The following is a 27,330-nucleotide window of genomic DNA, read 5'->3' on the forward strand; positions in this document are numbered from 1 at the left end:
AAAATTAAGGAAAGTACCCGTCAGTGACCAGGGACCCACACCATGAGGTAGGAACGCACGAGCGCTTTCCGAAAATGTATAGTTTATGATATTTGAAAAATGGGAAACATTGTTTTCGCATCGGAATATTCTTCTTTCTTTCTTTCTCGGGACCAACCCCCCTATTTTTCACCCAGTGACATTGACGAAAAGTCACAAAAATGTTCACACCTCTAAAAATCGTGCCTCTACATTCTGGCTATTTCCCTTTTCTAAAATAAAAAAATGTGCGCGTCAGCGCCCCCAAATGTACCAAAAATACATTGAGAGATGGGAAATGACCCAAAAAAAATCTGATGGTAGAATCATGAAATTTGGCGCAGAGGTAGATGGTGACAAGAGAAGTAAAAAATATTATTACGGCAACGCCGTTCGCCCAACCAAATGTCGGCCATATTGCTTCAAAAATGGCTAAGCATGACTCGGGAGTTTTTCCAAACGTCGTACTTTTATGAACTCCTCCCAGGGCGTTGGATCTAAAAAGCTGAAATTTGGTGAAAATGGTTCTGAGGAGTGGGACATCAAAAGTTATTAAATGACATTGACCCTGTCACGGTCTCTGTGCGGCGAAGCCACAAACTGTAGCAAGAATTTCAGAAATCTCCCAAATTTAACATTTCTGCCGTTTGCGCAGATAAAGTCTGAATTGCGTCAAATTAGAATCAGTTGTTAAACTCTTTGCCCTAAACCTACTTGAAGTGAAATAAATTAATTTGGCGCCACAGCGCCCCCTACAGAGTTTATATGGAGGTTAAATGTTTAGTTTTGCGAAATTATATGAAATTTGACTCAAAACTCAATTTTGGCCCCATCAAAAAAGTCAATGAGACTCATGTCATAATTGTTATGTCGTTGCCGTAACAATGACCGAAACCTTCCACGTTATACCAATGGGGAAATCGCCAGAACATGTTTACACTTTAGACTTTCACAAACTCCTCCCCCTCAGGGCGTCAGCCCTATTAACCTGAAATTTGGTGAGACTCATCTTCAGGACCATCAAAAGTTATCCACATTTTCATTCTAAGAGTCACGGTGTCTGTGCGGCAAAGCTGCACATTTTGCCAAGAATTCAAAATAAAATGTCTTTTTGATGTAAAACAAAGGGGAGAAGATGTGACAGCGTCACAGATTCAGCAGTAGGCGTAATAAAAGGACAATTGGGGCGCGTTAGCCACGCCCCCTCCTCTTGCGGCGTGGCGGCGGCGTGGCGAGGGCCGATCATTTTTATTTATTATTATTTAATTATTATTGTTATTATTGGGCTGTTACCGTAACCCGACCGACTGAAACAAAAGTATCAGTATCATTTGCTAAAGAACAGGTCCAGTTCTTTGATGTCTCACTGTGTCAGACTCACTCGCTCCTAAAGCTCCTGGACAATCATCGGATCAAACTGGTAAATCTCTCTTTCATCCCAAGGGACAAATAAGACCTTGTGTCCCACATGTGTCTTCATATTCCGTCCTCGTGAGCTTCTGTGTCAAACATGTGGAGCAGGAGGAACCATGTCTTTCACATGTTGGTTTGTCTCTGTCGGCGTCACTGCCCTCGCCACCGCTCATGTCGTTCTCTGTCATGGTGTGGCTTCATTTCAATTGGACTTACGCAATGCATTCTGGGATCGAAACACGCCCAGCAGCGTCATCACAACAAACATGGCGACGCCCGTGTCCCCCACATGTCCTCCACATGTCCCCCACATGTTCCCCACATGTCCTCCACATGTCCCCCACATGTCCTCCACATGTCCCCCACATGTTCCCCACATGTTCCCCACATGTTCCCCACATGTCCTCCACATGTCCCCCACATGTCCCCCACATGTCCTCCACATGTCCCCCACATGTCCTCCACATGTCCCCCACATGTCCTCCACATGTCCCCCACATGTTCCCCACATGTCCCCCACATGTTCCCCACATGTCCTCCACATGTCCCCCACATGTCCCCCACATGTCCCCCACATGTCCTCCACATGTCCCCCACATGTCCTCCACATGTCCCCCACATGTTCCCCACATGTCCTCCACATGTCCCCCACATGTCCCCCACATGTTCCCCACATGTCCCCCACATGTCCCCCACATGTCCTCCACATGTCCTCCACATGTCCCCCACATGTCCTCCACATGTCCCCCACATGTCCTCCACATGTCCTCCACATGTCCCCCACATGTCCTCCACATGTCCCCCACATGTTCCCCACATGTCCTCCACATGTCCCCCACATGTCCTCCACATGTCCCCCACATGTCCCCCACATGTCCTCCACATGTCCCCCACATGTCCCCCACATGTCCCCCACATGTCCTCCACATGTCCCCCACATGTCCCCCACATGTCCTCCACATGTTCCCCACATGTCCTCCACATGTCCTCCACATGTCCCCCACATGTCCCCCACATGTCCCCCACATGTCCTCCACATGTCCTCCACATGTCCCCCACATGTCCCCCACATGTCCTCCACATGTCCCCCACATGTCCCCCACATGTCCCCCACATGTCCCCCACATGTCCTCCACATGTCCCCCACATGTCCTCCACATGTCCCCCACATGTCCTCCACATGTCCTCCACATGTCCCCCACATGTCCCCCACATGTCCTCCACATGTCCCCCACATGTCCTCCACATGTCCCCCACATGTCCTCCACATGTCCCCCACATGTCCCCCACATGTCCCCCACATGTCCCCCACATGTCCCCCACATGTCCCCCGGCTCGCCCTCACTACCAAAATAAAGGAGAGCGGCGTACAAGAGGTCGATTGAAATATCTTAAAATCTGGAGATTTAGTCTCATGATCGTGTTGAAGCCTCTGACCCCTGACCTCTGACCCCTGGACTGTTGAACCTTGACCCCTGGCGGTCACTCCGAGTCAAAAAAATTGCAACATTTGGATCTTTTTTTTTGCCTTCAAAGTAAAAAAATAAGAACAAGAACAGAGCATTAATTTGGGGGCGGCCTCCTGATAATAATGTTGTTTGTTGTTGTTGTTGTTGTTGTTGTTGTGATGTCACGAGTGGCAGATGAAGCTTTTATGATTCATATTAATGTCATAATTACCTCTGTGGAAGGAGCTGGAGTGAGCTGGACATCTGCATCTGTTTAAGACAAAAAGACTTATTTATTACACTGTGACCCCGCCTCCTGCACTGTGACCCCGCCTCCTGCACTGTGACCCCGCCTCCTGCACTGTGACCCCGCCCCCTGTACTGTGACCCCGCCTCCTGCACTGTGACCCCGCCTCCTGCACTGTGACCCCGCCCCCTGTACTGTGACCCCGCCTCCTGCACTGTGACCCCGCCTCCTGCACTGTGACCCCGCCTCCTGCACTGTGACCCCGCCTCCTGCACTGTGACCCCGCCCCCTGTACTGTGACCCCGCCTCCTGCACTGTGACCCCGCCTCCTGCACTGTGACCCCGCCCCCTGCACTGTGACCCCGCCCCCTGTACTGTGACCCCGCCCCCTGTACTGTGACCCCGCCTCCTGTACTGTGACCCCGCCTCCTGTACTGTGACCCCGCCTCCTGTACTGTGACCCCGCCCCCTGTACTGTGACCCCGCCTCCTGCACTGTGACCCCGCCTCCTGTACTGTGACCCCGCCCCCTGCACTGTGACCCCGCCCCCTGTACTGTGACCCCGCCTCCTGCACTGTGCCCCCGCCTCCTGCACTGTGACCCCGCCTCCTGTACTGTGACCCCGCCCCCTGTACTGTGACCCCGCCCCCTGTACTGTGACCCCGCCTCCTGCACTGTGACCCCGCCCCCTGCACTGTGACCCCGCCCCCTGTACTGTGACCCCGCCCCCTGTACTGTGACCCCGCCTCCTGTACTGTGACCCCGCCTCCTGCACTGTGACCCCGCCTCCTGTACTGTGACCCCGCCTCCTGCACTGTGACCCCGCCTCCTGCACTGTGACCCCGCCCCCTGTACTGTGACCCCGCCTCCTGTACTGTGACCCCGCCCCCTGTACTGTGACCCCGCCTCCTGCACTGTGACCCCGCCCCCTGTACTGTGACCCCGCCCCCTGTACTGTGACCCCGCCTCCTGCACTGTGACCCCGCCCCCTGTACTGTGACCCCGCCTCCTGTACTGTGACCCCGCCTCCTGTACTGTGACCCCGCCCCCTGTACTGTGACCCCGCCTCCTGCACTGTGACCCCGCCTCCTGTACTGTGACCCCGCCTCCTGCACTGTGACCCCGCCCCCTGTACTGTGACCCCGCCCCCTGTACTGTGACCCCGCCTCCTGCACTGTGACCCCGCCCCCTGCACTGTGACCCCGCCCCCTGTACTGTGACCCCGCCCCCTGTACTGTGACCCCGCCTCCTGCACTGTGACCCCGCCCCCTGTACTGTGACCCCGCCTCCTGCACTGTGACCCCGCCCCCTGTACTGTGACCCCGCCTCCTGTACTGTGACCCCGCCTCCTGTACTGTGACCCCGCCCCCTGTACTGTGACCCCGCCTCCTGCACTGTGACCCCGCCTCCTGTACTGTGACCCCGCCTCCTGCACTGTGACCCCGCCCCCTGTACTGTGACCCCGCCTCCTGTACTGTGACCCCGCCTCCTGCACTGTGACCCCGCCTCCTGTACTGTGACCCCGCCCCCTGTACTGTGACCCCGCCTCCTGTACTGTGACCCCGCCTCCTGTACTGTGACCCCGCCTCCTGTACTGTGACCCCGCCCCCTGTACTGTGACCCCGCCTCCTGCACTGTGACCCCGCCTCCTGTACTGTGACCCCGCCTCCTGCACTGTGACCCCGCCCCCTGTACTGTGACCCCGCCTCCTGAGTTGAAGCCGTTTCATAGTTCCAGAGAAACTGGCCCAGGTCTCCGGGCCCCTCTCCGGGCCCTCTCCTCTCCGGGCCCCTCTCCGGGCCCTCTCCTCTCCGGGCCCCTCTCCGGGCCCTCTCCTCTCCGGGCCCCTCTCTGGGCCCTCTCCTCTCGGGGCCCTCTCCTCTCCGGGCCCCTCTCCGGGCCCCTCTCCGGGCCCTCTCCTCTCCGGGCCCCTCTCCGGGCCCTCTCCTCTCCGGGCCCCTCTCTGGGCCCTCTCCTCTCCGGGCCCCTCTCCGGGCCCTCTCCTCTCCGGGCCCCTCTCCGGGCCCCTCTCCGGGCCCTCTCCTCTCCGGGCCCCTCTCTGGGCCCTCTCCTCTCCGGGCCCCTCTCCGGGCCCCTCTCCGGGCCCTCTCCTCTCCGGGCCCTCTCCTCTCCGGGCCCCTCTCGGGGGCCCCTGTTGCACTGATTAAACTGAACAGAGCTTTTCCTGTAAAACGCCATAAAAGCTTTAAATGTTTAACATTTAAAGCTTTATTATTCGCGGTTGTCCTCATGACCTTTCACCTCATGACCTTTCACCTCAGGGAAGGACAAAACAAAGTCACTGCATGCGTCAGATTTGTTGTTGTTTATCGTGTGAAAATCATTGGTTTTAAATGATTTGATCTAAAACTGTGAATGTTTCAAACAGAAAATCACATGAAACTGAATAAACTTTGCTCTTTTGAGTGTTTGAAAGTGAAATGTGAATCAAACATGAAACTAAAAGAATATATAATATATAAAAGAATATATAATATATAAAAGAATATAAACGGAGCACGTGATACTCACGCCGCGCGCTCGAGCTGCCGCAGCAGCTGCACGATCCGGTCCCGTCCCGCCATCTGCAGAGTCTGCACGAGCTCACGGTCCGACACGAGCTCAGGACACGGGACGCAGGCGCTTCCGGTTCCAGAGTTTCACAATAAAAGCGCCCAGCACGTTTTACATCTTTATGGAACTTGTAAAATAACTACGAACAGAGTTCACTTTCTGCCGCCAGGGGGCGTGCGCGGGCAACAGCCATGTGTGGCATACATTTATATATAGATGTAATATAATAAATGAATAATAATAACCTTTAAAACAGACTCTTTCATCTGTGTAATAAAGATCAAATCAGAAGAATCCGGCTTAAAAGTGAAGCTGAAACGTCTCCTGCATTTGTAACGTCTCGATTCTCCTGTAACTCCTGCTCACGGCAGGTCCTAAAAGAGCCATAAAAAGCTTTAACTGGTTGAAAATGCAGCAGTAAGATTACAAGAGGAACTAAAAGAAGAAGCACATGAGGCCGGTGCTGGAGTCTCTTCACTGGCTCCAGTTTAGAATCACATTTAAACTCCTCCTCCTGATTTACAAAGCCATTAATGACATGGCCCCTCCCACCTCAAAGATGCTCTAGAACCATCTCATCCAATCAGAGCTCTTCACTCTCAACATGCTTCTGGTGGTGCCAAGAGTCTCTAAAAGCTCAGGAGGAGCTAGAGTCCTGTCCATGTGAAAGAGGCCGAGTCTCTTCATTTAAGTCCAGGATGAAACGTTCCTCTTGAAATGACTCATGGTCAGAGCAGAAACATAAAGCTACAGTTTCAGCTCCGCTGCCCGAGCAGCAACTCTGTCCCTGACAAACACTGACTCTATCAATCTATATTTACTATTTCATTTACCTTGTGTTTGTTCATTGTCTTTTCTTCTTCTCTCACTTCCTGTCGTGAGTGGAACAGACACATGACCTGTGGATCCAGATGATCCTCTCCTGGAGAAACAGTCTCTACTCCAGATGAACGGTTCTTGACCATCTAGGGATGAGCCCCGGGCGCAGAGCAGCAGTGTAAGACGCTCCTCTGTCGCTGAACTCTCGCCCGCTCTGTCACATGTGAAGTGTTCGATTCAAGACAGATAGACTGTGTGTGTCCCTCGTGTCCCTCGTGTCTCTCGTGTCCCTCGTGTCTCTCGTGTCCCTCGTGTCTCTCGTGTCCCTCGTGTCTCTCGTGTCTCTCGTGTCCCTCGTGTCCCTCGTGTCCCTCGTACAAATAATGCCAAAAAGTCACTTCTCAGAAAAAATATTTCAGGCGTCAGACCAAATAACTTAAGGAAAATAACAATCACAAATGACACAAATACACAAATGAATAAACACGTAAAATGTGGACTGCTAAACATTAGAGCAATTTCCTCCAAATCGCTCTTAGTTCATGAATTAATTAGTGACTATAACATAGATCTTCAGCTCTAACTGAAACGTGGCTTCAACAAGACGACTACGTCAGACTAAATGAGTCCACCCCCCCACCCATGTTAACCCCACCCACCCATGTTAACCCCACCCACCCATGTTAACCCCACCCACCCATGTTAACCCCACCCATCCATGTTAACCCCACCCACCCATGTAAACCCAACCCACCCACCCATGTAAACCCCACCCACCCATGTTAACCCCACCCACTCATGTTAACCCCACCCACCCATATTAACCCCACCCACCCATATTAACCCCACCCACCCATGTTAACCCCACCCACTCATGTTAACCCCACCCACCCATATTAACCCCACCCACCCATGTAAACCCCACCCACCCATGTTAACCCCACCCACCCATGTTAACCCCACCCACCCATGTAAACCCCACCCACCCATGTTAACCCCACCCACCCATGTTAACCCCACCCACCCATGTTACCTGTCACATCTCCAGGAGCACAGAGGTGGGCGTGGCAGTGATCTCACACTCGACTCATGAGCCCTAAAACTAACAATGCATTTCACTCATTTAAAGCCTCACGTGTCATGTGATCGTGTCATGTGATCGTGTCATGTGATCACGTCATGTGATCATGTCATGTGATCACGTCATGTGATCGTGTCATGTGATCACGTCATGTGATCATGTCATGTGATCACGTCATGTGATCGTTTCATATGATCACGTCATGTGATCGTGTCATGAGATCGTGTCATGTGATCGTGTCATGTGATCACGTCATGTGATCACGTCATGTGATCACGTCATGTGATCGTGTCATGTGATCGTGTCATGTGATCGTGTCATGTGATCGTGTCATGTGATCACGTCATGTGATCGTGTCATCTGATCGTGTCATGTGATCACGTCATGTGATCACGTCATGTGATCACGTCATGTGATCACGTCATGTGATCATGTCATGTGATCATGTCATGTGATCGTGTCATGTGTTTGTGTCGTGATCATGTCATGTGATCATGTCATGTGATCGTGTCATGTGATCGTGTCATGTGATCGTGTCATGTGATCATGTCATGTGATCACGTCATGTGATCACGTCATGTGATCACGTCATGTGATCATGTCATGTGATCATGTCATGTGATCGTGTCATGTGTTCGTGTCGTGATTATGTCATGTGATCATGTCATGTGATCGTGTCATGTGATCGTGTCATGTGATCGTGTCATGTGATCATGTCATGTGATTGCGTCATGTGATCACGTCATGTGATCACGTCATGTGATCGTGTCATGTGATCATGTCATGTGATCATGTCATGTGATCATGTCATGTGATCGTGTCGTGATCATGTCATGTGATCACGTCATGTGATCACATGACATGATCATATGACGTGATCATGTCATGTGATCACGTCATGTGATCACATGACATGATCATATGACGTGATCATGTCATGTGATCACGTCATGTGATCATGTCATTTGATCATGTCATGTGATCGTGTCATGTGATCGTGTCATGTGATCGTGTCATGTGATCGTGTCATGTGATCGTGTCATGTGATCACGTCATGTGATCACGTCATGTGATCGTGTCATGTGATCGCGTCATGTGATCGTGTCATGTGATCGCGTCATGTGATCGCGTCATGTGATCGCGTCATGTGATCACGTCATGTGATCACGTCATGTGATCATCAAATCAAATCAAATCAATTTATTTTTGTAAGGCCCAAAATCACAACAACAGTTGCCTCTGAGGGCCACAGGGAGAAATGAATCAACAATGTCTGTGGTGGCGATGGAGTCAGACAATGTCTGTGGTGGCGAGGGACGATGTCCCAGGGTCCTCTGTCCTTAGACTCTCCTTCTCGGCCAGGAAAAACTACAAAAAAAACCTCTTTGGGAAAAAAGCGTAGAAACCTGGAGGAGTTCCAGTGAAGGAGAGATCCGACTCTCACAGACGGACAGACGGACAGACGGACACGAGGAGACTGGAGCTGGACCCACTCTTCAGGCAGAAGAGGGACCGTCGGAGTCGAGCAGGACCCACTCTTCAGGCAGATGAGGGACCGTCGGAGGCGAACTGGACCCACTCCTCAGGCAGATGAGGGACCGTCCACATGGGGCAGGGACCACTTCACCAGGAGAGGGACATCTGGGTCCACAGGTCCTCAGGAGTGAGAGAAAGAAAAAGAAGGCGGTGAACAGTTTGCAAGTGGAATTAAAAAATAAATATTGTTTGATAGCATAAGTAGTCAGAAGAAGAGGATAGTGCTCAAGCTGTCATACTTCCCCCAGCACAGTTACTCCTAGGGCAGCGTAGCTGAAGCTGTGGGTTTATCTTTCTGTTCCTAACTACTCTGACCATAAGCGATTTCAAAGAGGAACGTTTTAAGCCTGGACTTAAATGAAGAGACTGTGTCAGCATATTTAACATGGGTCGGGAGCTGATTCCATAACACAGGGGCTTGGTAGCTAAACGCTCTACCTCCTACAGTACTTTTAGAGACTCTTGGCACCACCAGAAGGCCGGCATTCTGAGAGCGAAGAGCTCTGTTTGGATGATATGGTTCTATAGCATCTTTGAGGTAGGATGGGGCCATGTCATTTATGGCTTTGTAGGTCAAGAGTAGAATTTTGAATTTGATTCTGGACTCGACGGGGAGCCAGTGAAGAGACTTCAGCACCGGCGTAATGTGCTCTCTTCTTTTTGTTCCTGTTAGTAATCTTGCTGCTGCATTTTGAACCAGTTGAAAGCTTTTTATGGAGCTTTTAGGACACGCTGCAAGCAGGGAGTTACAGTAGTCTAATCTAGTCGTTACAAATGCATGGATAAGTTTTTCGGCATCACTTTTAGGCAGGATTCTTCTGATTTTGGCGATGTTGCGCAAATGGAAATAGGCTGTTTTACAAGCTTGATTTATATGAGCTTTAAATGAGAGCTCCTGGTCAAATAAGACTCCAAGGTTTCTTACAGTAGAACTGGAGGCTACACTGACATTGTCCAGTGTGACTATCTGCTCAGATAGAGCGTCTCGTAGATGCTTAGGACCAGCACAATGACCTCGGTTTTTTCAGGGTTAAGAAGCAGGTAGTTTAGTGTCATCCAGGTTTTTATCTCCTTCACACAAGTACTAAGTCTGTCTACTTGATCGCTCTGATCAGGTTTCATTGATAAATACAGCTGAGTGTCGTCTGCATAGCAGTGGAAGTTAATGTCATGCTTTCTGATAATGTTGCCTAATGGTAGCATATAAAGAGTAAACAGAATTGGACCGAGTACCGAACCCTGTGGCACACCGTAAATTACTTTAGAGCTTGGTGAGGAGCTCTGGTTTACATTAACAAATTGGAACCTATCAGATAGATAGGATTTAAACCAGCTGAGGGCTGTTCCTCCAACACCTACATCACATTCTAACCTCTGCAGTAGAATGTTGTGGTCAATGGTGTCAAACGCTGCGCTGAGGTCCAACAGAACCAGGATTGAGACCAGTCCATCGTCAGCGGCTAATAACAAATCATTTGTGACTTTAACTAGTGCAGTTTCAGTGCTGTGGTGGGCTCTGAACCCTGACTGGAAAACTTCAAATAAGTTATTGTCCTGCAGGTGGCGACAAAGCTGTTTTACTACAACTTTTTCAAGGATTTTAGAGACGAAGGGAAGATTTGAAATAGGTCTGTAGTTTACCAATAGGTCGGGATCTAGATTAGGCTTTTTCAGAAGAGGTTTAATGACTGCATGTTTGAAGGACTGTGGAACATAGCCACTTTGGAGTGAAGTATTTATTATATTAAGAATAGGGTCTATAATTAGGGGAAGAATGTCTTTGAGGAGTCTGCTTGGAATGGGGTCTAGGACACAAGTTGAGCTTTTAGAGGACATAATGGCTGAAGTTATCTCTGCTTGATCAACAGCTGTGAACCTTTCTAGGTTTACAGGTGGATTTATATGGGACGTTAGATTTACAGCTTGGGCTAGTTCAGGGCTAATAGCGGGGGTAATTTCATCTAATTTATCTCTGATTGTTTTTATTTTATTATTAAAAAATAGGAGGAAATCATCAGAGCTAAGTGTAGCTGGGATTGAGGGCTCTACTGCACTGTGACAGTTTGTTAGCCTAGCTACAGTGCTGAAAAGGAATTTAGTGTTACTTTTGTTGACTTCTATTAGATTTGAATAATATCTGGTTTGGGCCTTACGCAGAGCCTGCTTATAGGACAGCAGGCAACTTTTCCATGCTTTTAGGGATTCTTCGGTGTGAGAGCGACGAAATAATCCCTCTAACTTTCTAACTCTTTGTTTATGTGAACGCAGTTCTTGGTTGTACCATGGGGAGGCGCGCTTTGGCCTAATGACCTTCTGTTTTAACGGCGCGACAACGTCAAGAGCAGACTTCAGAGAATTCATGGTCAAGTCGACACATTGATCACTTAAACTGGGACTAAAACTGTTCTCAGCAGGATCACATGACATGATCACATGACATGATCACATGACATGATCACATGACATGTCACTGAATATTGGCTCTATTATTTCTTTGAATTTTGAGATAGATTTTTCAGATATTGTCCTTTTCATTATAACTTTATTTTGTGGGACTGGATGATCTTTAAGAATAAACTGAAAGGTAATTAGGAAATGATCTGACAATATAGGGTTTTGAGGGAGGACAATGAGGTCACTAATCTCTGTTCCATACGTTAGGACAAGATCCAGAGTGTTCTTGTGAGTGTGAGTCGGTTTATTTACATTCTGAGTGAAACCAATGCTGTCTAACAAGGCGCTGAAGGCATTACTGAGAGCGTCATCACTCATGTTCACGTGGATATTAAAGTCTCCAACTATAACTATTTTATCCCAGGCTAACACTAAGTTTGATATAAAGTCAGAAAACTCTGTTAAAAACTCTGAGTAGGGACCAGGAGGTCGGTAGTGATCGTGTCATGTGATCACGTCATGTGATCGTGTCATGTGATCGTGTCATGTGATCGTGTCATGTGATCGTGTCATGTGATCGCGTCATGTGATCACGTCATGTGATCACGTCATGTGATCGTGTCATGTGATCACGTCATGTGATCACGTCATGTGATCACGTCATGTGATCACGTCATGTGATCGTGTCATGTGATCGTGTCATGTGATCGTGTCATGTGATCACGTCATGTGATCATGTCATGTGATCACATCATGTGATCGTGTCATGTGATCACGTCATGTGATCGTGTCAAGTGATCGTGTCATGTGATCGTGTCATGTGATCACGTCATGTGATCACGTCATGTGATCACGTCATGTGATCGTGTCATGTGATCACGTCATGTGATCACGTCATGTGATCACGTCATGTGATCACGTCATGTGATCACGTCGTGTGATCACGTCGTGTGATCACGTCATGTGATCGTGTCATGTGAACGTGTCATGTGATCGTGTCATGTGATCATGTCATGTGATCACGTCATGTGATCACGTCATGTGATCACGTCATGTGATCACGTCATGTGATCACGCCATGTGATCGTGTCATGTGATCGTGTCATGTGATCGTGTCATGTGATCGTGTCATGTGATCATGTCATGTGATCGTGTCATGTGATCGTGTCATGTGATCGTGTCATGTGATCACGTCATGTGATCGTGTCATGTGATCGTGTCATGTGATCGTGTCATGTGATCACGTCATGTGATCATGTCATGTGATCACGTCATGTGATCGTGTCATGTGATCACGTCATGTGATCACGTCATGTGATCGTTTCATATGATCACGTCATGTGATCGTGTCATGAGATCGTGTCATGTGATCGTGTCATGTGATCGTGTCATGTGATCACGTCATGTGATCACGTCATGTGATCACGTCATGTGATCGTGTCATGTGATCGTGTCATGTGATCATGTCATGTGATCACATCATGTGATCACATCATGTGATCACGTCATGTGATCACGTCATGTGATCACGTCATGTGATCGTGTCATGTGATCACGTCATGTGATCACGTCATGTGATCACGTCATGTGATCACGTCATGTGATCACGTCGTGTGATCACGTCGTGTGATCACGTCATGTGATCACGTCATGTGATCGTGTCATGTGATCGTGTCATGTGATCACGTCATGTGATCACGTCATGTGATCACGTCATGTGATCACGTCATGTGATCACGCCATGTGATCACGCCATGTGATCGTGTCATGTGATCGTGTCATGTGATCGTGTCATGTGATCATGTCATGTGATCATGTCATGTGATCGTGTCATGTGATCGTGTCATGTGATCACGTCATGTGATCGTGTCATGCGATCGTGTCATGTGATCGTGTCATGTGATCACGTCATGTGATCATGTCATGTGATCACGTCATGTGATCGTGTCATGTGATCACGTCATGTGATCACGTCATGTGATCGTGTCATGTGATCGTGTCATGTGATCACGTCATGTGATCACGTCATGTGATCACGTCATGTGATCACGTCATGTGATCATGTCATGTGATCGTGTCATGTGATCGTGTCATGTGATCACGTCATGTGATCACGTCATGTGATCACGTCATGTGATCATGTCATGTGATCATGTCATGTGATCGTGTCATGTGATCGTGTCGTGATCGTGTCGTGATCACGTCATGTGATCACGTCATGTGATCGTGTCATGTGATCACGTCATGTGATCACGTCATTTGATCACGTCATGTGATCGTGTCATGTGATCGTGTCATGTGATCATGTCTTGTGATCATGTCATGTGATCGTGTCATGTGATCGTGTCATGTGATCGTGTCATGTGATCACGTCATGTGATCACGTCATGTGATCACGTCATGTGATCAAGTCATGTGATCGTGTCATGTGATCGTGTCATGTGATCGTGTCATGTGATCGTGTCATGTGATCGTGTCATGTGATCACGTCATGTGATCATGTCATGTGATCATGTCATGTGATCATGTCATGTGATCGTGTCATGTGATCGTGTCATGTGATCACGTCATGTGATTGTGTCATGTGATCGTGTCATGTGATCACGTCATGTGATCATGTCATGTGATCGTGTCATGTGATCGTGTCATGTGATCATGTCATGTGATCATGTCATGTGATCATGTCATGTGATCGTGTCATGTGATCACGTCATGTGATCGTGTCATGTGATCGTGTCATGTGATCGTGTCATGTGATCACGTCATGTGATCACGTCATGTGATCGTGTCATCTGATCGTGTCATGTGATCACGTCATGTGATCACGTCATGTGATCACGTCATGTGATCACGTCATGTGATCATGTCATGTGATCATGTCATGTGATCGTGTCATGTGTTTGTGTCGTGATCATGTCATGTGATCATGTCATGTGATCGTGTCATGTGATCGTGTCATGTGATCGTGTCATGTGATCATGTCATGTGATCACGTCATGTGATCACGTCATGTGATCACGTCATGTGATCACGTCATGTGATCATGTCATGTGATCATGTCATGTGATCGTGTCATGTGTTCGTGTCGTGATTATGTCATGTGATCATGTCATGTGATCGTGTCATGTGATCACGTCATGTGATCGTGTCATGTGATCACGTCATGTGATCACGTCATGTGATCGTTTCATATGATCACGTCATGTGATCGTGTCATGAGATCGTGTCATGTGATCGTGTCATGTGATCGTGTCATGTGATCACGTCATGTGATCACGTCATGTGATCACGTCATGTGATCGTGTCATGTGATCGTGTCATGTGATCATGTCATGTGATCACATCATGTGATCACATCATGTGATCACGTCATGTGATCACGTCATGTGATCACGTCATGTGATCGTGTCATGTGATCACGTCATGTGATCACGTCATGTGATCACGTCATGTGATCACGTCATGTGATCACGTCGTGTGATCACGTCGTGTGATCACGTCATGTGATCACGTCATGTGATCGTGTCATGTGATCGTGTCATGTGATCACGTCATGTGATCACGTCATGTGATCACGTCATGTGATCACGTCATGTGATCACGCCATGTGATCGTGTCATGTGATCGTGTCATGTGATCGTGTCATGTGATCATGTCATGTGATCATGTCATGTGATCGTGTCATGTGATCGTGTCATGTGATCACGTCATGTGATCGTGTCATGCGATCGTGTCATGTGATCGTGTCATGTGATCACGTCATGTGATCATGTCATGTGATCACGTCATGTGATCGTGTCATGTGATCACGTCATGTGATCGTGTCATGTGATCGTGTCATGTGATCACGTCATGTGATCACGTCATGTGATCACGTCATGTGATCACGTCATGTGATCATGTCATGTGATCGTGTCATGTGATCGTGTCATGTGATCACGTCATGTGATCACGTCATGTGATCACGTCATGTGATCATGTCATGTGATCATGTCATGTGATCGTGTCATGTGATCGTGTCGTGATCGTGTCGTGATCACGTCATGTGATCACGTCATGTGATCGTGTCATGTGATCACGTCATGTGATCACGTCATTTGATCACGTCATGTGATCGTGTCATGTGATCGTGTCATGTGATCATGTCTTGTGATCATGTCATGTGATCGTGTCATGTGATCGTGTCATGTGATCGTGTCATGTGATCACGTCATGTGATCACGTCATGTGATCACGTCATGTGATCAAGTCATGTGATCGTGTCATGTGATCGTGTCATGTGATCGTGTCATGTGATCGTGTCATGTGATCGTGTCATGTGATCACGTCATGTGATCATGTCATGTGATCATGTCATGTGATCATGTCATGTGATCGTGTCATGTGATCGTGTCATGTGATCACGTCATGTGATTGTGTCATGTGATCGTGTCATGTGATCACGTCATGTGATCATGTCATGTGATCGTGTCATGTGATCGTGTCATGTGATCATGTCATGTGATCATGTCATGTGATCATGTCATGTGATCACGTCATGTGATCGTGTCATGTGATCGTGTCATGTGATCGTGTCATGTGATCACGTCATGTGATCATGTCATGTGATCACGTCATGTGATCACATGACATGATCATATGACGTGATCACGTCATGTGATCACGTCATGTGATCACGTCATGTGATCGCGTCATGTGATCGTGTCATGTGATCGTGTCATGTGATCATGTCATGTGATCATGTCATGTGATCGTGTCATGTGATCACGTCATGTGATCACGTCATGTGATCATGTCATGTGATCATGTCATGTGATCATGTCATGTGATCATGTCATGTGATCACGTCATGTGATCACATGACATGATCATATGACGTGATCACGTCATGTGATCACGTCATGTGATCACGTCATGTGATCGTGTCATGTGATCGTGTCATGTGATCGTGTCATGTGATCGTGTCATGTGATCGTGTCATGTGATCACGTCATGTGATCACGTCATGTGATCACGTCATGTGATCGTGTCATGTGATCGTGTCATGTGATCACGTCATGTGATCATGTCATGTGATCACGTCATGTGATCACGTCATGTGATCACGTCATGTGATCATGTCATGTGATCACGTCATGTGATCATGTCATGTGATCGTGTCGTGATCATGTCATGTGATCACGTCATGTGATCACATGACATGATCATATGACGTGATCACGTCATGTGATCACGTCATGTGATCGTGTCATGTGATCGTGTCATGTGATCGTGTCATGTGATCGTGTCATGTGATCGTGTCATGTGATCGTGTCATGTGATCACGTCATGTGATCACGTCATGTGATCACGTCATGTGATCGTGTCATGTGATCGTGTCATGTGATCACGTCATGTGATCATGTCATGTGATCACGTCATGTGATCGTGTCATGTGATCGTGTCATGTGATCACGTCATGTGATCATGTCATGTGATCACGTCATGTGATCGTGTCATGTGATCACGTCATGTGATCGTGTCAAGTGATCGTGTCATGTGATCGTGTCATGTGATCACGTCATGTGATCACGTCATGTGATCACGTCATGTGATCGTGTCATGTGATCACGTCATGTGATCACGTCATGTGATCACGTCATGTGATCACGTCATGTGATCACGTCGTGTGATCACGTCATGTGATCACGTCATGTGATCACGTCATGTGATCACATGACATGATCATATGACGTGATCACGTCATGTGATCACGTCATGTGTGCTCCGCCCAGTGGGCAGGGCTTACACAGAGTTCAGACTCGACCCACAGACTGAAGATGAAAGATGCCCACAATGCCCTCCCTGTGTCAAGATATGTTGTCCCCACAGGGACATGTTGTCCCCACAGGGACATGTTGTCCATACAGGGACATGTTGTCCACACGGGGACATGTTGTCCATACAGGGACATGTTGTCCACACGGGGACATGTTGTACAGGGACATGTTGTCCATACAGGGACATGTTGTACAGGGACATGTTGTCCATACAGGGACATGTTGTACAGGGACATGTTGTCCATACAGGGACATGTTGTCCATACAGGGACATGTTGTCCACACAGGGACATGTTGTCCATACAGGGACATGTTGTCCACACGGGGACATGTTGTACAGGGACATGTTGTCCATACAGGGACATGTTGTACAGGGACATGTTGTCCACACGGGGACATGTTGTACAGGGACATGTTGTCCACACAGGGACATGTTGTACAGGGACATGTTGTCCATACAGGGACATGTTGTACAGGGACATGTTGTCCATACAGGGACATGTTGTACAGGGACATGTTGTCCATACAGGGACATGTTGTCCATACAGGGACATGTTGTCCACACAGGGACATGTTGTCCATACAGGGACATGTTGTCCACACGGGGACATGTTGTACAGGGACATGTTGTCCATACAGGGACATGTTGTACAGGGACATGTTGTCCATACAGGGACATGTTGTACAGGGACATGTTGTCCATACAGGGACATGTTGTACAGGGACATGTTGTCCATACAGGGACATGTTGTCCATACAGGGACATGTTGTCCACACAGGGACATGTTGTACAGGGACATGTTGTCCATACAGGGACATGTTGTCCATACAGGGACATGTTGTCCACACAGGGACATGTTGTACAGGGACATGTTGTCCATACAGGGACATGTTGTCCACACAGGGACATGTTGTCCATACAGGGACATGTTGTCCACACAGGGACATGTTGTCCACACAGGGACATGTTGTACAGGGACATGTTGTCCATACAGGGACATATTGTCCATACAGGGACATGTTGTACAGGGACATGTTGTCCATACAGGGACATGTTGTCCATACAGGGACATGTTGTACAGGGACATGTTGTCCATACAGGGACATGTTGTCCATACAGGGACATGTTGTCCACACAGGGACATGTTGTACATACAGGGACATGTTGTCCACACAGGGACATGTTGTCCACACAGGGACATGTTGTCCCCACAGGGACATGTTGTCCACACAGGGACATGTTGTCCATACAGGGACATGTTGTCCACACAGGGACATGTTGTCCATACAGCGACATGTTGTCCACACAGGGACATGTTGTCCACACAGGGACATGTTGTCCACACAGGGACATGTTGTCCATACAGCGACATGTTGTCCCCACAGGGACATGTTGTACAGGGACATGTTGTCCACACAGGGACATGTTGTCCATACAGGGACATGTTGTCCACACAGGGACATGTTGTCCACACAGGGACATGTTGTCCACACAGGGACATGTTGTCCATACAGCGACATGTTGTCCCCACAGGGACATGTTGTACAGGGACATGTTGTCCATACAGGGACATGTTGTCCATACAGGGACATGTTGTCCACACAGGGACATGTTGTCCATACAGCGACATGTTGTCCACACAGGGACATGTTGTCCACACAGGGACATGTTGTCCATACAGGGACATGTTGTCCACACAGGGACATGTTGTCCACACAGGGACATGTTGTCCATACAGCGACATGTTGTCCCCACAGGGACATGTTGTCCACACAGGGACATGTTGTCCACACAGGGACATGTTGTCCATACAGCGACATGTTGTCCCCACAGGGACATGTTGTCCCCACAGGGACATGTTGTACAGGGACATGTTGTCCACACAGGGACATGTTGTCCATACAGCGACATGTTGTCCACACAGGGACATGTTGTCCCCACTGGGACATGTTGTCCACACAGGGACATGTTGTCCACACAGGGACATGTGGTTGTTGCAGTAGAAACAGGAGGAAAGGGCAGATTACAGGACGTTTCAAACACTCTTAATAGAAGAAAACAACAAACTCTTATGAACAAAACTCCTCTCATCTCTTAACAGGGAATGAAGGGGGGAAATAAAATAGATAATAAAAATACAAAATAAAGATAAAAATCAGATAATAATAAAATAATGATAATAGAATAAAATAAAAATAAATTAAATAAAAATAAAGTAAAAATAGCTGGCACAAGACTAGCTAATACTATTAGCAGGTAAGTAAACCGTATAAAAACAAAATAGAACACTCTTATTTACATCAGAATTGCACATGTTCAGGACGAACAGTGTTTGTTCTAAAGTCTGACAGCAGCAGCAGGACGTGAAACGTCTCCTTCACACAGAGGGTGGATCAGTCACTGCAGCTGCTCTCCAGAGAGGACAGAGAGTCCTGCAGGGGACAGAGAGTCCTGCAGGGGACAGAGAGTCCTGCAGGGGACAGAGAGTCCTGCAGGGGACAGAGAGTTGAGTGTCCTACAGGGGACAGTGTCCTGCAGGGGACAGAGAGTTGAGTGTCCTACAGGGGACAGTGTCCTGCAGGGGACAGTGTCCTGTAGGGGACAGAGAGTCCTGCAGGGGACAGAGTGTCCTGCAGGGGACAGAGAGTTGAGTGTCCTACAGGGGACAGTGTCCTACAGGGGACAGTGTCCTGTAGGGGACAGAGAGTCCTGCAGGGGACAGAGTGTCCTGCAGGGGACAGAGAGTTGAGTGTCCTACAGGGGACAGTGTCCTACAGGGGACAGTGTCCTGTAGGGGACAGAGAGTCCTGCAGGGGACAGAGTGTCCTGCAGGGGACAGAGAGTTGAGTGTCCTACAGGGGACAGTGTCCTGCAGGGGACAGTGTCCTGTAGGGGACAGAGAGTCCTGCAGGGGACAGAGTGTCCTGCAGGGGACAGAGAGTTGAGTGTCCTACAGGGGACAGTGTCCTACAGGGGACAGTGTCCTGTAGGGGACAGAGAGTCCTGCAGGGGACAGAGTGTCCTGCAGGGGACAGAGAGTTGAGTGTCCTACAGGGGACAGTGTCCTGCAGGGGACAGTGTCCTGTAGGGGACAGAGAGTCCTGCAGGGGACAGAGTGTCCTGCAGGGGGCGACACTCATGGTCCAGCATAGATGTGAGTTTAGCCAGGACACCAGAGGAGTCCAGAGGACAGCCCAGGACGTAGCTTTGTCCAGCTTCTTCCTCTCCTTCCCCGTGTCAGATGCCCTCCCCGTGTCAGATGCCCCTCCCCATGTCAGATGCCCCTCCCCGTGTCAGATGCCCTCCCTGTGTCAGATGCCCCTCCCCGTGTCAGATGCCCTCCCTGTGTCAGATGCCCCTCCCCATGTCAGATGCCCCTCCCCGTGTCAGATGCCCTCCCTGTGTCAGATGCCCCTCCCCGTGTCAGATGCCCTCCCTGTGTCAGATGCCCCTCCCTGTGTCAGATGCCCCTCCCGCTCCCCGTGTCAGATGCCCCTCCCCGTGTCAGATGCCCCTCCCCGTGTCAGATGCCCCTCCCTGTGTCAGATGCCCCTCCCCGTGTCAGATGCCCCTCCCCGTGTCAGATGCCCCTCCCTGTGAATGAAAATGAGACAAACTGATAAATAAAAGATTTAATAGAATTTCTCTCAAACACTTTTTCATTTTCAGTGAAACTTGAAATGTGAGCGTTTCCACGGCTACGGATCATGACAGGGCCAATCAGAGGCGCTGGTCTGAAAGTGGGCGGGGCTCACAGATCTTATGAAGCTCAAGTGTGTTATGGGATGTAAAGATGTCTGCACTGACATGAAGCAAAGGATCATGGGACGTGTAGTTCCTGCTGATACTTTTATGAGACGATGATTGTCTCGTCATGACATTTAGAGTCCTTCATTTCCCATGATTATGTCTCTGTGTTGTCCACTGTCCAGCATGTGCCCCGCCTAAGGCCCAAAGTCACTGGGACAGGCTCCAGTCCCCCGCGACCCCGAAAGGGAACAAGCGGGAGAAAATGAATGAATTTCTCATGACGAGCACTAGCACGCTAACGAGTACTAGCACGCTAACTATCATGCTAACGAGCACTAGCACGCTAACGAGTACTAGCACGCTAACGAGCACTAGCACCCTAACAGCGCAGAATAAAAGTATCATCAGATGCAGGTGATGCACTTTGTGGTCTTTTCACTTTCAGACTCAAATAAATCAAACATCTCGAAAATAATGTTAGTTTTAAGGCTGGGCCTGTGGAGCCCCGCCCGGTCCTAGCGGTGGTCCTGGGGGGGGCGGTCCTGGGGGGGCGGTCCTAGCGGCGGTCCTGGGGGCGGGGCTAGCGGCGGTCCTGGGGGCGGGGCTAGCGGCGGTCCTGGGGGGGGCGATCCTGGGGGGGCGGTCCTAGCGGCGGTCCTGGGGGGGGCGGTCCTGGGGGGGGCGGTCCTAGCGGCGGTCCTGGGGGCGGGGCTAGCGGCGGTCCTGGGGGCGGGGCTAGCGGCGGTCCTGGGGGGGCGGTCCTGGGGGGGCGGTCCTGGGGGCGGGGCTAGCGGCGGTCCTGGGGGCGGGGCTAGCGGCGGTCCTGGGGGCGGGGCTAGCGGCGGTCCTGGGGGGCGATCCTGGGGGGGCGGTCCTAGCGGCGGTCCTGGGGGCGGGGCTAGCGGCGGTCCTGGGGGCGGGGCTAGCGGCGGTCCTGGGGGGGCGGTCCTGGGGGGGGCGGTCCTAGCGGCGGTCCTGGGGGCGGGGCTAGCGGCGGTCCTGGGGGCGGGGCTAGCGGCGGTCCTGGGGGGGGCGATCCTGGGGGGGCGGTCCTAGCGGCGGTCCTGGGGGCGGGGCTAGCGGCGGTCCTGGGGGGGCGGTCCTGGGGGGGCGGTCCTAGCGGCGGTCCTGGGGGCGGGGCTAGCGGCGGTCCTGGGGGGGCGATCCTGGGGGGGCGGTCCTAGCGGCGGTCCTGGGGGCGGGGCTAGCGGCGGTCCTGGGGGCGGGGCTAGCGGCGGTCCTGGGGGGGGCGGTCCTGGGGGGGCGGTCCTGGGGGGGCGGTCCTAGCGGCGGTCCTGGGGGCGGGGCTAGCGGCGGTCCTGGGGGGGGCGATCCTAGCGGCGGTGCTAGCGGCGGTCCTGGGGGCGGGGCTAGCGGCGGTACACCCCGAAGGCCACCAGGCTCAGCAGCACGGTGAGTCCAGCTAAAGTGGCTGTGGCAGGAGCAGTGAAGAACTGTCTGTACTGGACCTGACAGTACCACAGCACCAGCAGCATGAGGACCAGCAGAGGAACCATCAGACCCCCCACGTTCACCTGCTCCGGCCCCGGACCCCGACCCGGACCCCGCCCAGGCTGCCCCGTCTGTCCTGGGGCCGGCTGCTGCGAGATGTGGCAGTGCAGGACGCACATGTGTGATAGGTTCAAGTCCGAGACTGTGGCATCGTCGTCCTGAAGGAGCTGACCCTGAAAGATGAGGCGCACCTGCGCCTCCTGCCCCGAGAAGAAGGTCCTGCAAAAGAAGACACGGGTCAGACGGGTTAGAACCAGGACCTGCGCCTCCTGCCCCGAGAATGTCCTGCCAGAGAAGGTCCAAACCAGGTCTAAACCAGGTCTAAACCAGGACTAAACCAGGTCTAAACCAGGTCTAAACCAGGTCTAAACCAGGTCTAAACCAGGTCTAAACCAGGTCTAAACCAGGTCTAAACCAGGTCCAAACCAGGTCTAAACCAGGTCTAAACCTGTCAAGAAATGAGACATAAACCAATGCTATTTCTTAAAACACAGAAAACACAATTCAACTTAGAATATGAAACGACACAGAAACGTCAGACTTTTGTGCAGCTGCATGGGAGAAACCGCCGGGCCGGGTCACCCAGGCTGTTGTAAGCAGCCTGGGTGACCCTCCTTGGTCTCACGACATTTTTTCTCTTGCAGGTTGGTTGTATTAGATATTATGGAATAGGCGGGTCACATTTCTCATTGGTCAGCTTCACATCAAGGCACTTGTCTTTTACAACAGTTGGTATTTTCCTTAGAGATAAAGCATGGGTAATGTTTACCTAAACTCCCCTGGGGTCCTACACCCCTCCCTGGGATAAACATTCCTCTGCTCCATCTTTACGACACCTTCACAAATGCAGTTTGTCACATGCATTTTTCTCTTAGACTAATGATGCAGATAAAATACATCACAGAAATATAATCATATATTTACATTTGATCACAAAACCAGGCCTCACCGTTTGATGTGTCCGACCGTGTCCTGAGGCTGGACGGTGGCGGTTCGTTCAGTGTCGTTCAGAAACTTGAGTCTCAAGACGAGGCTGTTGCGTTCGTCCCTCCCTCTGCTCCTAAGCCCCTCCCCTGGCTTGTCCCCGCCCACCGCAGCTTGCGGCAATTGTTCAGAGGGGGTGGAGCCAGAGGGCAAGGAGGCAGATGAGGTGGGCGTGTCCCCCTGCAACAGGAAATTAAGCCATACAATATTTACCGTTCTACAATTCATCTGTTGTGTGTGACGATGTGTCCTGGTCTGGACTCACCTGGGGTCTCTCCGGGGTCTGGACTCACCTGGGGTCTCTCCGGGGTCTGGACTCACCTGGGGTCTCTCCGGGGTCTGGACTCACCTGGGGTCTCTCCGGGGTCTGGACTCACCTGGGGTCTCTCCGGGGTCTGGACTCACCTGGGGTCTCTCCGGGGTCTGGACTCACCTGGGGTCTCTCCGGGGTCTGGACTCACCTGGGGTCTCTCCGGGGTCTGGACTCACCTGGGGTCTCTCCGGGGTCTGGACTCACCTGGGGTCTCTCCGGGGTCTGGACTCACCTGGGGTCTCTAGGGTCTGGACTCACCTGGGGTCTCTCCGGGGTCTGGACTCACCTGGGGTCTCTCCGGGGTCTGGACTCACCTAGGGTCTCTCTGGGGTCTGGACTCACCTGGGGTCTCTAGGGTCTGGACTCACCTGGGGTCTCTCCGGGGTCTGGACTCACCTGGGGTCTCTCCGGGGTTTGGACTCACCTGGGGTCTCTCTGGGGTCTGGACTCACCTGGGGTCTCTCTGGGGTCTGGACTCACCTGGGGTCTCTCCGGGGTTTGGACTCACCTGGGGTCTCTCTGGGGTTTGGACTCACCTGGGGTCTCTCTGGGGCCCTCTGTGACTCCGGGGCCGGGTCTTGGGTCCTGGTGGAGGCCCAGGCCAGCAGCAGAACCAGGAGCAGCAGCAGAAGCCCGAGCAGCAGAGTGACCTCATCCCCCACACCCTCCACCACCGCCATGACCTCTGACCTCTGACACGCTCAAGGCAAACGCAGCGTCAGGCACCTGCACACACACACACACACACACACACACAGACACACACAGACACACACAGACAGACACACACAGACACAGACACAGACACACACACACACACACACACACACAGACAGACACACACACACACACAGACACAGACACAGACACACACACACAGACACACACACACAGACACACACAGACACAGACACAGACACACACACACACACACAGACAGACACACACACACACACACACACACACACACACACACACACAGACACACACAGACACACACAGACACACACAGACAGACACACACACACACACACACACAGACACACACAGACACACACAGACAGACACACACACACACACAGACACAGACACACACACACACACACAGACACACACAGACACAGACACAGACACACACACACACACACACACACACACAGACAGACACACACACACACACACACACACACACACACAGACAGACACACACACACACACACAGACACAGACACAGACACACACACACACAGACACACACACACAGACACACACACAGACACACACATTGGGTTCTTTAAAAACATAAGTCATGTGTCGTAGAACATCAGGAACGATCTATTGCAAAATCATGATATGATCCTATCAAATTGTGAGGAATCGAGATCGCAACAAACCATCTTGTGTTCTCTGTAGGACATGTTCTCTGTTTGTAGGACGTGTTCTCTGTTTGTAGGACGTGTTCTCTGTAGGACATGTTCTCTGTTTGTAGGACGTGTTCTCTGTTTGTAGGACGTGTTCTCTGTAGGACATGTTCTCTGTTTGTAGGACGTGTTCTCTGTTTGTAGGACGTGTTCTCTGTTTGTAGAACGTGTTCTCTGTAGGACATGTTCTCTGTAGGACATGTTCTCTGTTTGTAGGACGTGTTCTCTGTAGGACGTGTTCTCTGTAGGACGTGTTCTCTGTAGGACGTGTTCTCTGTTTGTAGGACGTGTTCTCTGTAGGACGTGTTCTCTGTTTGTAGGACGTGTTCTCTGTTTGTAGGACGTGTTCTCTGTTTGTAGGACGTGTTCTCTGTTTGTAGGACGTGTTCTCTGTAGGACATGTTCTCTGTTTGTAGGACGTGTTCTCTGTTTGTAGGACGTGTTCTCTGTTTGTAGGACGTGTTCTCTGTAGGACATGTTCTCTGTTTGTAGGACGTGTTCTCTGTTTGTAGGACGTGTTCTCTGTTTGTAGGACGTGTTCTCTGTAGGACGTGTTCTCTGTAGGACATGTTCTCTGTTTGTAGGACGTGTTCTCTGTTTGTAGGACGTGTTCTCTGTTTGTAGGACGTGTTCTCTGTTTGTAGGACGTGTTCTCTGTAGGACGTGTTCTCTGTTTGTAGGACGTGTTCTCTGTAGGACGTGTTCTCTGTTTGTAGGAAGTGTTCTCTGTAGGACGTGTTCTCTGTTTGTAGGACGTGTTCTCTGTAGGACGTATTCTCTGTAGGACGTATTCTCTGTTTGTAGGACGTGTTCTCTGTAGGACGTATTCTCTGTTTGTAGGACGTGTTCTCTGTAGGACGTGTTCTCTGTTCGTAGGACATGAACATCTGCAGCTTGTGTAAAGCTGCGGCTCAGATTAGACAAGGGGAAACTTGTTGAGTTAGACCTGCTCAAAGCCACAGACACGAGTGGAACTGACCCCCTGGACCTCCGTGAGGCCCGGGGCCTCGTTTAGACCCGGGTCCAGCCCCTCCAACAGCGAAACAAACGAACCAAACGCAACTAAACTCCACAAACTCAGCTGGCAGGGCCGGAAGTGGCGGAGCTAACGGCTAATGCTAAAGCGGGTGCATTTTAAACCCGTAAAAACTTCACAAACCCGCGGAACCCGGAGCCACAGCCCGGGCACACATTGGCCCGGGAGCACACTTACTGTTCGGCGGGTAGAGCCCACATGAGCCCGCGGGAAGCTTGATGCTGTGCCCGGGCTAACGCTGGAGCTAACAGCAGCTAACGAGGCTAACAGCGGCTAACACAAACACAGCACTTCTACTGAGCCGAGCCGTGAGCGCCCCCTGCAGGAGGAGCCGTGAGCGCCCCCTGCAGGAGGAGCTGTGAGCCGTGAGCGCCCCCTGCAGGAGAAGCTGTGAGCCGTGAGCGCCTCCTGCAGGAGGAGCTGTGAGCCGTGAGCGCCTCCTGCAGGAGGAGCCGTGAGCGCCCCCTGCAGGAGAAGCTGTGAGCCGTGAGCGCCCCCTGCAGGAGGAGCTGTGAGCCGTGAGCGCCCCCTGCAGGAGGAGCTGTGAGCCGTGAGCGCCTCCTGCAGGAGGAGCCGTGAGCGCCCCCTGCAGGAGAAGCTGTGAGCCGTGAGCGCCTCCTGCAGGAGGAGCCGTGAGCGCCCCCTGCAGGAGAAGCTGTGAGCCGTGAGCGCCCCCTGCAGGAGGAGCTGTGAGCCGTGAGCGCCCCCTGCAGGAGAAGCTGTGAGCCGTGAGCGCCTCCTGCAGGAGGAGCCGTGAGCGCCCCCTGCAGGAGGAGCCGTGAGCGCCCCCTGCAGGAGGAGCTGTGAGCCGTGAGCGCCCCCTGCAGGAGGAGCTGTGAGCCGTGAGCGCCTCCTGCAGGAGGAGCCGTGAGCGCCCCCTGCAGGAGGAGCCGTGAGCCGTGAGCGCCCCCTGCAGGAGAAGCTGTGAGCCGTGAGCGCCCCCTGCAGGAGGAGCCGTGAGCGC

The 27,330-nt window shown here is 51.1% G+C and overlaps 2 protein-coding genes across 2 annotated transcripts in view; both read right to left on the reverse strand.

Annotated features, from left to right (window-relative positions):
* Positions 1-5,732, reverse strand: part of adhfe1 (alcohol dehydrogenase iron containing 1) — a 29,727-nt gene extending 23,995 nt beyond the window's left edge. Inside the window, exons 1-2 of the mRNA XM_072440197.1 lie at positions 5,659-5,732; positions 3,112-3,149 (exon numbers count right to left, since the gene is read on the reverse strand). Coding sequence (XP_072296298.1) covers positions 3,112-3,149; positions 5,659-5,711 — 91 coding nt within the window. The 5' untranslated portion in view covers positions 5,712-5,732. The remainder of the gene's footprint in view (positions 1-3,111; positions 3,150-5,658) is intronic.
* A 15,235-nt stretch (positions 5,733-20,967) lies between these two features.
* On the reverse strand, positions 20,968-26,687 carry tmub1 (transmembrane and ubiquitin-like domain containing 1). The gene is made up of 4 exons (XM_072440198.1): positions 26,544-26,687; positions 24,446-24,635; positions 23,562-23,776; positions 20,968-22,831 (listed from the first exon to the last, which is right to left on the reverse strand). The coding sequence occupies exons 2-4, from the start codon at positions 24,587-24,589 to the stop codon at positions 22,471-22,473; spliced, it is 720 nt and encodes a 239-aa protein (XP_072296299.1). The 5' UTR covers positions 24,590-24,635; positions 26,544-26,687; the 3' UTR covers positions 20,968-22,470.
* Positions 26,688-27,330: the final 643 nt, after the last annotated feature.

The sequence above is a fragment of the Eucyclogobius newberryi genome, unplaced genomic scaffold (assembly GCF_026437365.1).
Source record: "Eucyclogobius newberryi isolate DKJ021-1_F unplaced genomic scaffold, fEucNew1.0.hap1 SCAF_114, whole genome shotgun sequence".
Taxonomy (NCBI): Eukaryota; Metazoa; Chordata; class Actinopteri; order Gobiiformes; family Gobiidae; genus Eucyclogobius; species Eucyclogobius newberryi.